This window comes from Chrysemys picta, chromosome 8 (genome assembly GCF_011386835.1).
Source record: "Chrysemys picta bellii isolate R12L10 chromosome 8, ASM1138683v2, whole genome shotgun sequence".
NCBI lineage: Eukaryota > Metazoa > Chordata > Testudines > Emydidae > Chrysemys > Chrysemys picta.
In genome coordinates, this window is record NC_088798.1 from 76,191,889 (window position 1) to 76,208,657 (window position 16,769).

Here is a 16,769-nt window from a genome sequence, read left to right on the forward strand (position 1 = left end):
AGGAGGGGGCCCTGCCGGCCCGACGGGAGCCGCTAAGGGGAAAAGTTTCCGACGTCCGTGCACGCGGCGCGCATACACCTAATGTGTAATGGACGTGAACAACACATCTCGAAGAACAACAGTTACAGAAGGTGAGTAACCGTTCTTTACTTACCCACGAAAGTTTATGCCCAAATAAATCTGTTAGTCTTTAAGGTGCCACCGGACTCCTTGTTGTTTTTGTGGATACAGACACACACGGCTACCCCCTGATATTTGACAACCCTTTCTTGAATCCTACTAAGCCTTTTGCCTCAGTGATATCTTAAGGCAGTGAGTTCCACAGGTGAATTATACATTGTGTAAGGCCTCTTGCCTCACACGAAACAGCTTAACTGATGTTTATAATGTGCTGTGATATCTTTGGAATGGAGGGATTTGTTATACTTTCCAGTACCATTCCCTCAGGGTTACTTATTGTTTGCCTTTTCTCTGCTTTGACACTGTAGCTTCAGTTTTCATTACCACATCTCAGCCATTATTCAATCCTGGTTGGCCATTCATTTTCCACAACCCCCTGGATGTGGCTGGAACTCTCCTTGTCTTGAAAAATTTGCTGTCTTCAACTCCTCCACCCCCAAAATCCTCCAAACAGAGGCTTAATTTCCTCGAAAGCTTTGCAAGTGGAGAGTCAGGCTGGAAAGAAAAGCAGCTGGATTTTCTCTCCTTGACACCTTGTATAGTACTGGCTGCTGCTTTATTGTGCTTCTGCTGTTCAGTCCACAAAATATGGCTTGTTATTAATAGAGTCTCTCAGTATCTCAGCTATTGAGTGAGGAAAAGAATCAAAGGAAGCCATTAGTAGGTGGCTTTCACAATCTGTTTTTTTCTATATTGAGGTCAACCTGGTAATTAGAATCTGGAATCCGCACATCAGATCTGCCACCTCCGAAACACTGAGTCATTATAATGATAAGAAAAGCAAAACCCAAAGTGATCCTGCTTCTAATCTCCCTGCAGAAATGCTTTCTGATAGATTGCCTCACACCCTGATTGACACAGGAAAGCTTTATGTTTGCTTCATTTTTATGAGCTAATATTAAGCCATCGGTTCAATTCGATGCTTCTCCCTGCCCAAACCCATTTGTCTTTCTGTTTTTATGACCTCCTTTGCCTGTCTCTGTCTTTATCTCTTGTATGTTTCTTGGCACTGGCTGCTCCAGCTTTCTGGTAATCGTAACAACTCTAAATGTTCAACTGTAGCAGAGACATGTGACCTTAGTCTAACTGCAGCACAAATGCTGCTTCAAAGTCAAGAAAGGCTGATGCACTGTATTCTTTCCTCAGAAAGCAAGTGCCCAAGGGGTACTGAGTGCTGAGTGTTGTTTGGGATCAGGCACAAAGACAGCTAGACATTTTGGTCCAAATGTGCATATTCATTTCTCACCACCAACCCCACCAAGGAGGAACCCTTCAGCATGACACTTCCATGCTCACCCCCAAAGAAGCACGCTGCAGCACTAACTTTAAACCTCTGTAAAGTATTTTCAGGAGATTGAAAAAGGCTGAGACCACCCTAGTACCTCCCCAATGAGAGCTCAGCACTCAGGGTACAGTCTGACTAGAATTGCTCACAATAAAAGAGAGAGATAACATGTCTTCATGTGCTGTGGTATAAACAGGACTCTGCAACCCACTTTATGCATGTCGGCCTCTTGGGTGTCCAGGGTTTTTTATTAACAGTAATACTCGGAACTTATCTCAGACGCTGAAAGTCCTTATCCGCCCAGGCTGGCCAAGCACTTCACAGACATTAAAGAAATCATCCTCCCAGCACCCCTGTGTTAATGGTACTAACCCCATTGGGTAAAATGAGCCACCTACTGGTTAAGGGCTGGATTTGGCCACTCAAGCTGAGCAGTACCAAACCCTGGGAATAGCCCATAATAAGGCTGACAGGAGCTGGCTCCAGGTGACTTTCCCAAGATGGCACAGTGAGTTGGTGACAGAATAGTGAATACAGCCCAGAAATAGTAATTCCCAGCCTCCTGTACTAACCCTGGAGCCTCCCTTCCTTTTTATTGTTATTACTGTGTGTAAATTTTGATCTGCAAATCAGAGCACTTGAAGTGTGTGTCTAAAATATTGCCTGGAAAGCAGCGAGCTTGTATGGTCAGGCCCACTGCTGGCAGGCTGCAGCACACATGCCCACCAGGGGTTTCAGAGAGGCAGTAAAATGTGCCTAGCATCGCGTTTTCCCTGGCCTAGCCAGACCCAGTCTGCCCTGCACTGGATGGTTCATATACCCCATATGTGATGGGCACACTTTATTCAAACCCCCACCCTGTTGTGCAGCATTATCTGGGAAGAGGCAGTAAGGAATGTGTTGCCTTCCTTGATACCCTCTTGTGTCAGTAGCCTTACCTGAAGTGTGCACATGCACCACGAAGTATGAGAACTCCTGAAGCCAAGGTGTTAGCTGGCCCCAAGACCCACAAACTATGGGGCAGTTCAGGTCAAGAACTGGAATTATACAGCTCCAGCCCATTTGTACAGTGGACGGTGGTTGTAGCCATTTATAATCCATAAGGAAAACTGCATAACATGAGACTTTGTGCGTGTGTTAGACCCAAGTCATAATTTATAATTCATGAGCTTTGGGGACAAAGTTCCCTTCTGCAGGTGTGGGGAAAGACGGGTCCTACAGTACAGGCTGGGCAGTGACAGAGAAGTATTTAAATAAATCAGTGTGTTAATAGAAACTGAGGAACAAGAGAGAGGTGAAAAGTGAGAACTGGAATAAAAGGCCATTAAGAGATAGATAGAATATAAAGTGAAAGGGATTAATGGAGCAATTGGTGTGAACGAAAGGCGAGAAATGGTGATGGGAGAGATCATTGCTAGGTTAACACTTGTGGTAACAAAAAGATATTTACTAATGAGAACCTAGTACACCCAGAAGGAACAGCACAGAATGCCTAGCCATGCCCCTTATGTGTTGTGCTGCCATCACTTCAGGTTATGTCAGTCACATTTCACTTTCTGTTGCACTACTGATTATATTGATCTTTTTGGTGCCAGTCTGTCAGTTACATGGCACTAGAACTGAAACGTTTCTTATGCCTCCAGATGAGGCTAGAATTTGAACACCCCTGAGCGACGTAGTTATACTGATATAGGTCAGTAGTGTAGACCAGACCTTTGGTAGCCAGCAGGGTTAGTTAACTTGCAAAGCCACATTTCCCTCAGCAGGTATGTTTCAGATGCCCCTCTCAACCAGGCCAGTCAGTTTGAAATTGATTGGGAGTTTGGGACACTGACTTCACTTTACAGCCAACCAAGGAGTATGATGGCCTTTACCCCATGTTAAATATGGTATTGTACCATACATGCCTCCCTTTGCCTCCTAAGGGTTATATGAAGGAAAAGATCTAGAGTATCTGTCCTGGACTTAACAATGTGGGCTAACTTTTGACTAGCATGATCCTGCGATAAATAAATACATACCTACACAAAAGAGGAGAGACGCTTCTGTAATGGGATCCACCGGCCGGAATCACCCAATCAGCACAAAGGGAGCTGTGATGTTTCTGGGCAAAGTGCTGATATCCAGCTGTTGGAGTAGTCCCCACCACCTCACAACCAGCTTTGGCTGCCTCAGCAAGAGGAGGGTATTGAGAGTCAGACTAGGAGGGTTTGGTGGCGATGCAAATAGGCACTCTTCAAATCAGCATGGTGGCTCAGCTGGGTGGTGCCAGGCCTGTGGCAGCGTAGCTTCCATTAGCACAGGGCAGGTAAATGAAGGAGGTGACTCACCGAAATCACAGGTCTGCATTTGTGAACTGCCCTGGTCTAGTAACCGCACCTTCTCTGCTGCAACCTTTTGCCATGCAGGCCACAAGAAGGAGTAACAGAAACTGTAGAGGGAAGATATCTATTATTCTGCCCCATGCTCAGATGTGTGCTAGTTGGCTAATTAAGTAACACAACTTTAATTAGTTATTAATGAAAGGAAATAACAGAAGCCATGACACCTAAATGAAAATAGATGGTAGTTTATGTAAAAATGTGGTTGCAATTTTCCATATATTGAGTTTTCAAATTGGGATCTCAGATGGTTTCATTGTTGATTCTGCCATACATAGTTTGACTTTGGAAATGTCACTGATTTCAGACCAGGTGCATTGTTCTCCATGTTCAGATTGCATACAGATGGCTACTATATTGTTTCCCTCTCTGGCCCTCCCTCTCATCCTCCAGGTAGCCTCAGAAGTTCACGCCCCGGGTCATGTGGTGATGGTGCTGATGCCAGAGGCACCCTCACAATCTTCTGTCAGGGATGTATTCATTCTGATCAGGAGAAAGAAGCAAAATGTTTTGCAATGTGATACTAGGATCTCCCAAATCACTCACATTTAGATGACCCTGCCTGTGCTAATAGTTCTCTTTGGAGTAAAGAAAGTACATGGCAACTGTCAGCATCTGGGTTGGCTTTTAAAAATAAGTGTTTCTGTTTAGCTTGAGGTTTTACGTACACAAAAACATGTGCTTGTCCTAATGACAAAAACAGTTCCTAGATCAGGTATGCAGTGCCAAATTTCACCAGCAGGTGTCACCTTCATAGACAGTCCCTCATATAGGGAGGAATTGAGGCAGATGTTGTTAAACAATCCAATTTGAAATAGGTGCTTAATATTCATTAACGCCTTGCAGTACATCTTGAAAGTAACTCATCCCCACTATTAAAAAAAAAAAAAACACCTTACCTAGAAACAAGCCTGCAGCAAAATGTGTGCTAACCTGTTTAGTTTCCCTGTGATCTATTGTCTGTTCCTGATGTTCGTTTTGCTTTTTCCCTCAGCAATCCCAAAGTTCAAGTGGAAGCAATTGAGGGTGGTGCTCTACAAAAACTGATGGTTATTTTAGCTACGGAACAACCATTGTCTGTGAAGAAAAAGGTAAGTTGGCCTTTTGTGTGTATTAACGTTTCCTAAATATGACATCCAGGTGTATAGTCTTGCATTGGCACCACTACATAGTGATGTGATCTGTGTCGCCTGTTCATGGATATGTGGTGCTTTATAATGAGGCGCATTCACAGAAGCGGTGTCAGGCTATGTTCAGAGGGTTAGATTCAGCCCTAAGGTCTATGGGCATTCCCCCCCTTCCACCCAGACTGATGGGGTTCTGTTCTTCTTTCAGTGCTCTCAAGGTGACCCTTGTTATAGTTAACAAGCTGCAGTTGTGTACTAACAGGGAAACCTTGCCTCTCTGGTGTACAGTGCCATTAGCCAGCCCACTGTTGTCACCTCATGGCAGCAATAGGCCTTGCCCTACTTTAAAAGGAAAACTCAGATCACACAGCGAGTTCATACTGTTGGGCAGGCAGTGCTGTATGTTAGTCTGGGAGGGAAGGAGCTGATCCCGGCATGAAGATCACAGGCTAATGAATAGGAGTCGATGTTCTGGAGAAGATAATTGCTGCATCCACTTTGGCATCCTGCCTCAAGCAGGGGCCAATATCTGATGCTTCAGAGGAAGGCGAAAAGCTCTCCTAATGCCCCTAGCTAAATGTGCAGTGCTGTACGTTGAGGTACGGGATTCTTCACTCTCCCCTTCAGTGATCAGTTTACTCGCTCAAGCATGAGATCTGATTACCCTTACCTTAACATGCAAAGCTACAAATGGTTGTTGTTGGCCATAAAATTATCTAGCTCCTTTTCAAATTCAAGCCCAGCGTTTGACTCAGTGACCTTCTGGCACTGTGAATTCCACAGGAGGAGTGGAAAAAGTAGCTCCTGTTACTCAACCTTAATGCCCCTGCCATTAATATCAGTGATGTGCTGTCAGTATTTTAAAAGAGGACCCCATGAAAATGTTTCCCTCTAGCCTGTGATAAACTCCTGAGTCTCAAGGAATGTGTGGGCCACAGGAGTGGAGAGACCGAGGCATTTATTCACTTGCATGAAAAGATTCCCTCCTTGTCAAGGCTGGGCAGGCACGCTTGTGTAAAGCTGCACTTGCTAGAAATGTTTACAGCATGTTCCTGAAAATGACACTGAGCATCCTGCTGGCCTAGCCCAGCATGTGTGATGCGAGGAGTGTGATGACCTCACAGGGACGGTGAGGAGGTATCTAGGGAAGGGTTTGAAAACCATTGCCCTGGAGTGTAGTCTGCCTCATTCCAAAAGCAAAACTTTTGCCTTTTTCAAAGACTTCTGGCAGCATTCAGAGACGGGGTGACCTCACCAGAGACAGAGAAATCACCCCAATATTTTCTTTAATTTAGTTTACTGACTGAGCTGTAACAAATGACTCCAGAGAGCCCTTTCACCACGGCCTGGAGTTTAACTGAGTGACCCTCGTTCTTGTATTACGATAGGGTAAGGTTTTCACTGTCCTTGTCATAATTTGGATGCTTCTGTCTAGGCTCCTTAACCCGTCCCCTTTCCAGGCAAAATACTTTTAGTTGTGACAGTCTCTCTTCAAATCTAAGCCCCCACCATCCAGTATGACAATCTTTAAGGCCTTTTTCTGAACAAAGGGGATGGCTCTGGTGTGTAGTGCAGAACTACAGGCTGATGTGGTACTTCAGCATCAGCTGCAATGCATGTAACAGTCGTGCGTGACAGGGAGAGATTTTTACTCCCATCAGAATGAAAACATGGTGAGTGCAGGAGAGTCCTATTTCCCATCTAGCCGTGCTTGGGTGGAGGAGGAGTCAGCATGCCAGCACACTGATACTATGGACTGTGGTGAGGAGGAGACAGAAGCATCCACTAAACTACTGCGGGCAACTAAGAGATTATAAAATAGAAATATATTGGATTGGGGAAAAATAGCTGTCTGTTCTGATCTGCCCACAGTGGGTGCAGGAAACACCATTGTGCACTAAGGAGTCAGTTCCCATTGTTGGCAGGCTCGGAGATGGATGATCTCAGTAATAGTTCTCGTTTCAGCAGCAGCCTTTCCTGAGGGGTAGACTGGCAGCCTGGGCACCTTGCTTAACACTTAACATATTGCTTCAAGTAACCATTTTTGTGAATATCAGAGAGGTGTAAAAATCAATAATTTAGCCACAAATTGCCCCCTTCCTCAGCCTTAACCACAGGCCTGTAACAGCTCTGAAAGGGAGAGAGCACCTAAACGTCTCTATCACTAGCCAAAGTAATCTTTATATTAGGATGAGTTATCTGTACTGCGGTAGTGCCCAAAGAGCTCAAGCAGAATTGGGTCTGTATTCACACAGAATCAGAGTTCATAATCCAGTTTAAGACAAGATGCACTCAGTGAGAGCAGTGAACAGGGAGGTGAGAGTGATGGCTGTACATCAGTGAGTTCTGAAGGATTAGAGAAACACTCAGAAGTTCAATATTTATCCAAGCTATCTGAGCTTTGATGGGGCTGGATGGGTGTCTGCCAAAGTGACATCCACCAGAATACTGGTACTATTTCTGCTGGTTGGGCTGGAGATTTGAGCATAGGCTTTCTCAGGGTATTTGGGCACAGCATCCAGACTGCAAAGCCCCCAGAAGGAGAAAATCTTTGGCTTGGGTTCAGTTCAAGTGATGGGCATAGGTCCAGTTTGGCTATTTTAACAGACCTACTGCCTGAAATACAAGTTAACAAAGCTCAGTGAGAGCAGAACCCATCTTGATCTGCAACCTGCCTCTCTCATGTTACTCTGTTTCAGTGCTTCAGTATTGTGGTGATTGAGGCTATATAAATACTATAGACTGAGTTAATAGCAGCAGCTAAACCAAATCAAAGTAAAAATCTCATTGGCCCTACATCTATCCCAAACCTTGTATCTAGTACTAGAAAGATTCAGAACAATGTCTTTGCCATTAGTTTTCACTCTCATTTGGACTGGTCACCTGCTCCTTCCTGCATATTCGGGCTTATCCCCACCATAGCAGGAGGAATGCAAGGTGCATGGGCTACAACAGCTTTAAGCACAGAACATTTCCCCATCTCAGCTCTGGTATTTAGAAAGAGCCTCTTGTGCAACTCCATGTTCTAGTGCTGCATTTGTTTATCATGCTCCTTGGGGAACTGTAGCAACAGCAGACTGCTTGCTGCAGATACAGACAGATGCAACCCTTGCCTAAGCAGCAGCCTCAATCAATTGTCCTGGGAGATAAAGAATATAAACCCTTTGCGCTTCTAGACCCTTTCACCCAGGGATCTCAGGCTCTTCCTGAACATCAGTTAGGCCTCACAGTACACCTGTAGGGTAGGCCAGTGGTGTTCTCCTCATTTCACAGAGAGGGAACCTGGGACACAGAAAGGTGAAGTGATGTGCCATGTGTCACACGGTGAATCAGTAGCAAAGCCAGGAACACAACCCAGAAATCCTGACTCCCAGTCCTGCGACTGAACCACTAGACAAAACTGTTTGGAAACTGCTTTAATAGGGAGACAGTGCCATGAACTGTGTGCTGTATCTGACACCATTTAAAGTAATTGCTCAAAGTAAGTTTTCTTGGAAGATCCTATACAGCTGAGATAATAAAGTTAAGCTTTTCATTCATGACATTGGCACAAAAAGTGGGAGTGTGCTAATAAAATTTGTGGATGATGCAAAGTTGGGGGAGGTATTGCCAATATGAAGGAGGACCGGAATATCATACAGACGATCTGGATGACTTTGAAAACTGAAGTAATAGAAATGGGATGAAATTTAATAGTGAAAAGTGCAAGGTCATGTACTTAGGGACTAACAACAAGAATTTTTGCTATAACCTGGGGATGTATCAGTTGGGAGTGACAGAGGAGGAGAAATACCTGGGTGTATTGGTTAATCACAGGAAGACTATGAGCTGCCAATTTGATGTGGCTGTGAAAAAGGCGAATGCAGTCCTAGGATGCATCGGGGAGGTATTTTCAGTGGAGACAGGGAAGTGTTATTGCCATTATACAAGGCACTGGTGAGACCTCATCTGGAATACTGTGTGCACTTCTAGTCTCCCATGTTTAAGAAAGATGAATTCAAACTAGAACCGGGTCAGAGAAGGGCTGCTAGGGTGATCAGAGGAATGGAAACCTACCTTATGAAAGGAGACTCCAAAGAGCTTGGCGTATTTATCCTAACCAAATGAAGGCCGAGGGGAGATATGATTGCTCGCTATAAATGCCAGGGAGGGAGAGGAGTTATTTAAGTGTCAGTATGGACACAAGAACAAATGGATATAAACTGGCCATCAGCAAGTTTAGGCTTGAAATTAGATGAAGGTTTCTAACCATCAGAGGAGTGAAGTTCTGGAACAGCCTTCCAAGGAGAGCAATGGGGGAAAAGACCTAACTGGCTTCAAGACTGAGCTTGATAAGTTTATGGAGGGGAAGGTATGATGAGATTGCTTACAATGGCATGTAGCTGAGCTGCAACTGCTAACAGCAAGTATCCCCGATGGCTGGAGATGGGACACTAGATGGGGAGGGCTGAGAGTTATTACAGAGAATTCTTCTCAAGGTATCTGGCTGGTGGGTCTTGCCCACATGCTCAGGGTCCAACTGATTGCCATATTTGGGGTTGGGCAGGAATTTTCCCGTTGGTCAGGTTGGCAGAGACCCTGGATTTTTTTGGCCTTCCTTTGCAGCGTGGGGCACGGGTCACTTGCAGGTTTGAACCAGAGTAAATGGTGGATTCTCTGTAACTTGTAGTCTTTAAATCATGATTTGAGGACTTCAGTAACTCAGCCAGAGGTTGTGGGTCTATTACAGGAGTGGGTGGGTAAGGTTCTGTGGCCTGCGATGTCCAGGAGGTCAGACTAGATAAGCGGTCCTCAAAGTGTGGGTCAGGACCCCAAAGTGTGTCGCAACCCTATTTTAATGGGGTCATCAGATTTGCTGGGGCCCAGGGCTAAAGCCCAAGCTAGAAGTCTTCAGCCCTGGGCGGTGGGGCTCAGGCTTCGGCTTCAGCCCTGGGCACCAGGGCTCAGATTACACACACACACCCCATATGGGGCTGAAGTCCACAGGCTTTGGGTTTGGTCCCCCTTCTCAGTGTTGTGTAGTAATTTTGTTGTCAGAATGGAGTCACGGTGCAATGAAGTTTGAGAACCCCTGGACTAGATCATGATGGTCCCTTCTGGCCTTAAAGTCTGAGAGCATATAAAGTTGATGCGGGCAGTGTCAGTCTGTGAGAGCTGCATTGATGTGCTGACAGCATCTAACCTGGAGAAGGGTCAAAGGGCATGATCCTGAGGGGTGTTGAGCACCTACAGTACCCCCTGAAGTCAGAAGAGGTTGCAGGACTAAGCAGGGGGTATGACTACACTAGCTTTAACTGAGAGAGCTCGAAGTCTGTGCTGCTGCAGTTTCACTGCTCATCAGGAGTAATTACCCAGGGTTATAGGCAGGCTTGTACAGCCCCACCTGAAGCACATGGTGCTGCAGCTTCACTGCTCTGGTACCCGAGCTAGCGAGATTAAAACTAGTGGAGGATGTCTGCACAAGCTGCAGTCACACCTCTGACCGCAATGTGGACGTATCCATGGTCTTCGAGTTCCTGTAAGTTGGGGATCAGACACCACACTCAGGTTCCATGCAGAGATACCACCTCGCTGGTGAGGAGAGATTTAAATTAACAAGGGCAAGCATTTGCAGAACAGCAAGTCATGAGTGAACACAGTTGTGTTTTTCTCCCCTGATTAGAAGTCATTAAGTGAGATTGTTGATGGGCTTTTAAATCGCACCCATATTATGTAGCATTAATCAGCTGCCTTTTGTGGCAATCCATAAAGGAAGATGAAGCCAGAATGCTAGGGCTCTTCAGAATAGATTGCTGAGCAAGAGTTCATTCAGATATGGCAGCTGTCACTGGACTAGAAGACTGATTAACTGTTGTGCTTGCCAGGCTCTCTTTGCTTTGTCTTCGATGCTGAGACACTTCCCCTATGCCCAGCTGCAGTTCCTCAAGCTTGGTGGCCTTCAAGTACTTAGAAATCTCTTCAAAGAAAAAGGCATGGAGACTCTCTACATACGCGTTGTGACGCTGCTCTATGACCTGATTGTGGAAAAGGTAAGAGGGCTGTGGGGCAGTTTGCTGGAGCGCATGTTCACTGGTTGACAGTGAAGATGTGAACTATACTCCTGGGAGTGAGGAAATGCATGTGAATCAGGAACAGTTATAACGATGCAAGACAGTTCTTAGGATCTTCATTAAAGGGCAGTTGTATCAAGGCCAAACAGAGAGGCATGATACCAGGGAACTCTCCAGGCAGAGACAAGCTGTGCCTGCTGATAGTGGGGTGGGGTTGGGGGGGGGAGTGGAGATTTGGGTTCAGAGTGAGGGCAGCTGGCTTCAGCAGTGTTACTGAGCATGCTCCGTACAAGCCAAGCAGCAAATCTGGAGAGGCATGTGACCCTGCATCCCCCCCCCCAACGCATCACCTCTATCTCCAGGGGGTGGAAGGCCCGCTCTGCTCCAACATGCCTCCCTGCAGCACTGCAGGAGAAGCCCCTGTGGAGCTGGGTTCCATATTGCATAGACCAGGGGTGGCTAACCTGTGGCTCCGGAGCTCTTCAGAAGTTAATATGCGGCTTCTTGTATAGGTACCAACTCTGGGGCTGGAGCTACAGGCACCAACTTTCTAATGTGCTGGGGAGTGCTCCCTGCTCAACCCCTGGCTCTGTCCCCCTCCACCCATTCCCGCCCCCTCCCCTGAGCCTGCTATGCCCTCACTCCTCCCCCTCCGACCCTCCTGCATGCCACAAAACAGTTGATCGGGAGGTGTAGGGAGGGATGAGGAGGCGCTGATCCGCGGGGCTGCCCATGAGCGGGAGGCGCGGGGGTGGGTGGGAGCTGCTGGGGGGCTGCTGACATATTACTGTGGCTCTTTGGCAATGTACATTGGTAAATTCTGGCTCCTTCTCAGGCTCAGGTTGGCCATCCCTGGCATAGGCAGTTTGTACTCCCTGGGCTGATCTTGTCTCTGAACCTTGAAAATATTGTGTAGCCATTTAAGCATCTTTTTAACAATAAAATCAATGTTTGTTTTGGTGGTGGTGGGTTTTTTACCCTGAAATGTTAAAACCAAGAACGTGTGCTAGAGTGCAGAAGAGCCAGGAAATGATCATTCTGGTTTCATTGTCCAAAGTGAATGAAATGCAAAGAGTGTTACCAGGGTATCAATGTGCAAAGTAGCTAGATTTTTGTAATTCTTTTAATTTTATGGGGCACTGTCCATTTGTAAATCTTAGGTTGTAACCAAGTAAACATCTATATCTATTTTACTTAGCACCAGCTTTGATTATTACTGTAAATATCAGCTTAAAACCCTGTTTACTAGCCACTGTTTGATTTGTTGTTTATTTTCTGCGTTTCTGTTACATTGGAGAATGAAAATCAATTAAGTCAAGTTTCACTTCTGTTTATAGTCAGTTTCACCTGCAGATTTTTATTGCTGTAGTGTTTGGGTTTCAGACCTTGAAGAAAAATGATTATATGCTTTAAAAGTAGTTTTTAATGGACTTTTTATACGAGATGGAAATATTTTTGTTAGTCTGAAGTTTTATAAAATATAAATATTGGGTCCAATATAAATTAACCCTGTCCCTTCAACGGCACAAATAAGGAATTTGTATCTATGACTTGTTTTAGCATTGTCCCTTTAATCCCATTCCATGTTTTAATATTGTACCTTTAGCAACTCCATCTGTTCACAGATTCAATCTATCTTGAGATAATCTGCACACCCTACACAGTCTAAGTTTTATACTGGAACAATGACATTTATAGCCCTTTTGAGAGTGAAAACTATTTTCTAGGATGTACGTCACAGACTGCTCTCATTACGTCTGCAGACAAAATGGAAAAAAACAGCACCTGGAAAGGTGCTGGATTAATCTGAATAAGTGGTGATGTCACAAATGCTGTAAAGGACTAGCTTCGGGGTGACAGACTGAAAAGCAATAGGCTATTTTTTTTTTTTAAATGAAGCAAAACTAACTCCAGCCCATGCCAGTGCCAGCTCAGTGAAATGAAGCAAAAGAGAAGCTGGTTCTGAACTGCTTTTCCTGCTTCATTGTCTCTGTTTAACCCTGAAAGGATGGACAATCTGCGTGCACTGAAAATACTGTAAAGTTTTCCAGGTGGTGGAAATGGCTTTCCTGCAGGATTGTGGGAAGGGAAATCTCGCCTGAGTTTTTCTTCCTTTTCTCCCCACCTACGGTAAATCAAAGTATAAATACAATGCCGTGAAACATGCCAGCAGCAACCACCCAAGGGATGAACAAAAGTCAGTTCGTAGCAGAGGTGGGCCCTTAAATAAAGGCTAGATAAAATGTTACAGGAAACCTTGGGGAGACTCGAGTGGTCCCTCCAGACAGGTAGTTGCTTATTAGCAAGGCTCATCCTTTGTGCGAGTTTCACTGTATCTCTGCTGATTTCCAGCCTTTTTCTTCTGCAGATTTGAATTTGTGCTTATCAGACCTGTAAAAGCCCTAATCTTCCCTTAATGATAATACCGTAGCAAGCAGACTTGTGCTATTCAGATCTAATTAATGAAGCGCATACATAGTAATTATCACAGGAGGCCACCAGCCAAGCCAGAGGAATAGCTCTTAAAGGGAAACAGACGCCATATTGCTCTTCTTTGGGAAATGGTGCTGTGAACAGCTCCTTCTGGCACACAGACTGAGATGCATCTAGGGTCACATTCCAGCCCGTGACACATGCATGGGATTCCTATATATGTCAACGACTGCTTCTCGCATTCCCCTACCAGCTCTGCTAGGCCTGAATATTTAACGCCAGCGTTTAGTATTGAAGCCAGCTGTAAAAGGATGTGCAGGTTCTTCAGTGTGACACCTGCCCTGTGAGCATCATTATTCAGAGTATGCTAAACCAGCTCATTCCCCGCTGAAAGCCTTAAACGTGCCTGTTGTAACTGAGACGGTGGGGTGGGAATCCACGTCTCAGCTCACTCGTGGTGAGGTTGTTGAATGTCCATATAACTGCACTGAACGGAATGGATGCACCTTTTATTTAGGGCTGGCGTAAGGTGAGCATTGGGTTGGGCCATGGCACAATCAGGATCCTAGCTCATACTCTTGCTTCCTGGGCCAGCAGGAGCTGGGAACACTGTGGAAGCCACGTGCCTGGTCTCTGGATGTGGGGAACAGAGCACTGTGGCTTGTGCCCAAGCATCCCCTTCTGGCGGTTGTCAGAGCAGCACCAATGAGCTAAGTTCAGCAAGAGAGAGAGAATTGTGATGATGCAGAGCTTGAGCATGGTGCCGCTGGCGAACCACAGGGTGAAAGATGTGGGGGGAGGATCCTGGACAGACCCCCACCTCCTAGAAAAGGCAATGGAAAGCAAAAATCAGGCCTGAAATGCCAGCAGGCTAAAAAGTCAACTCTCTGCCATTTGCTGCAGACAGCAGCACCGAGGCCACGGGCGCAGTGAAGCCTTCAGGCAACTGCTTCAAATAAGCACAGTTTAAGGAATTGACTTGACAGTGACTTTTTCTGCCCTTTTCTCCTTTATTAAGGAAATGGGGGGGTCTCTTGTGGAACAGCACAAGGGCTCCACCAGTGTCCTGTGCATCTCACTGTCCTCCTCTGGATTCTAGGAGCTCTACCCTGTTACAGGTGTATATTGTATGTGGGAGCATTTACCATGCAGTTCAATAGGGCTGTGCTGGCTTCCCTTTGGTATCTCACTGGATTCACCTGAGGCTTTGCTTGCTCGGTCCTGGTATAACATTGCCCCACAAAGGATATTTCATAAAATTGCGCTTATGCCCTTTGTTTCCCATCTCCCTCTCCCCCCTCAAAGAAAAGTTGTTTTCTCTCTGCTTTGTTTTAATCATAGAAATATCAAGAATAGCAACACTGTCTTCCCTAGCTTTGCTGGAGGTGCCTCCAGTGGGAATTGGGAATGCTCTTAAATGAAGGGTGGAGATATTAAGTGTTTAACAAAGAGGTCTTGTATCCAAAGTGTTTAGTACGTGCCGGAGTTATATAGGTGAGCATGAAAATACATAATAATTTGTTTAAAACAGTCTCATCTCACCCCCTTCTCCTTTCAATCAGATTTTCAGTGTCTTGCAATATCATAATTCTACTCGTTCTCCAATCAATTTCCAGAGTAGATGAGACCTGAATTTCTAATGCAAAAAAAACCAACAAGCAAAACAAATCTTTCAGGCTAACTTCATGCACCATATAAAGAAATAAAATAGAGTACAATGCTGTCAAAAGCCAGGAGTCGTGGGATGTCTGGATTCACCCATGGGCACTGATATACTGTATAACCTGCTGGAAACAGTACTAAGGGTAGTTATTGTTCTTGGATACAGATAATCAATTTAACATGATTTCTTGCAGATGCTGCTTGAGGATTCTGAGAACAAGGAAGACCAATTGGAAGAGAAAGTTCAGCAGTACAAACAAGTGAACCTGGTGCCAGCTGTGGTGGAACAGGGCTGGTGTGTGATTATTTCTAACCTCCTGGCATTGCCGGAGCATGACACTCGAGAAAAAGTTCTAAAAACAGTGCGCGTTCTGATGGCCGCCTGCAGGGACGGATACCAAGGAGACTATGCTCTCAGCACCACGCTGAGCATGCTCCGCACTGAATACGAAGAACTGGCAGCAGAAGAACAAAGGGAAGGGGACAATGATGGCTATTTTAAGGAACTCCTTAGCTCTATAAATACCATTATTCAGGAGTTAAGACCAGGATATCTGTAATCTGACTGAGCTTAAAAAAAAATAATTCATGATAACCTGGTGAATTTTGACGGATATGCATAAACAAACTATTGAGTAAACTGCTGGTCAAAGCAAAATCCCTCCACAAGGCAAGTGAGCCAACAGCTCCATTATTAAAGAAAGATACAAACATTTTGGGGAGTGTTTTCATTTCACATCTTGGTCCATGCTAAGATACCAGATAATGGGAGTATATGTGTTTAAGGAATATTGCATCTTGTCCTCAACTTCTAATATGTTTAATGTAAGTAACAGAAGGTTTCAATCTGTTTAGTAAAATGCAGAGATTCTTCAGGTTCCAGAGAACTGATGCGCATTTTTAATCACATACTTGCTAATTCAGGCACCTATACATCTGTGCTTTGTAAACGGAAAAGACTTTCCCACGCAACTGCAATCGGTCTTTGTTCTTTTTTTAATGGTGACCCTTTCTTTTGCTGCTTTACAATTTATAGAGAAAGATCGAAAGCTGTTAGGTTTCTATTTTTAAGTGTGCTTTCTGCTTGTGTCTTCCCTCAGAAACACCACGGATATCAATGCTTGTCTTCCTGGGTTTGCTGGAGATCTGCATAGAGGACCCATAGATTCAGATTAGGAGCCTTCTGCGACCTTTGTTGAAAGATGTTGAATATTCAACAAAAAAGCCTTTCTTCCAGCTATTTGTTAGGGTTTTGAGTTAAATAGATGTTAACAAACCCCAAATAAAAACTCAGGCATTCTAAACAAAAAAGAAATAATTAGAAATCATTTATCCTGCCAATTAATCAGGTTTCTCTTGCTTGGTTATCTGTGATGTCATGAACATAGTTGTCCTCCAGTTTTTGATAGAGCCTGATTAGAAAAGAAAGATGGCCAAGACCTGAATGTCTAATGAGTGGGGAGGGGTCGAAAGGGAGCTTTTGGCAGGGAAATCTTTCAGGCCTTCTTTATACATCTAAAGAAACAAAACAAAAAAGGCACCAGTCTGTCCGTCGATGAATTTCCCAGCCCATGGCAATCAGGCCTGGTAGCTTCTATGTATCACCCTCCCTGACTGGCAGCAGTGGCTAGTCAAGCACAGGGCTCGACTC

General features: G+C 45.0%; 1 protein-coding gene across 9 annotated transcripts in view; it reads left to right on the top strand.

The window, feature by feature from the left end:
- Nucleotides 1-15,831, top strand: part of SIL1 (SIL1 nucleotide exchange factor) — a 234,465-nt gene extending 218,634 nt beyond the window's left edge. For 7 of the 9 annotated variants that reach the window (XM_005280793.5, XM_065555881.1, XM_042850757.2 and 4 more), the window contains 3 exons: nt 4,841-4,937; nt 10,838-11,002; nt 15,313-15,831. In XM_005280793.5, coding sequence (XP_005280850.2) covers nt 4,841-4,937; nt 10,838-11,002; nt 15,313-15,678 — 628 coding nt within the window. In that variant the 3' untranslated portion in view covers nt 15,679-15,831. The remainder of the gene's footprint in view (nt 1-4,840; nt 4,938-10,837; nt 11,003-15,312) is intronic. The other 2 variants (XM_042850758.2, XM_065555879.1) reach the window with 1 other exon arrangement.
- Nucleotides 15,832-16,769: the final 938 nt, after the last annotated feature.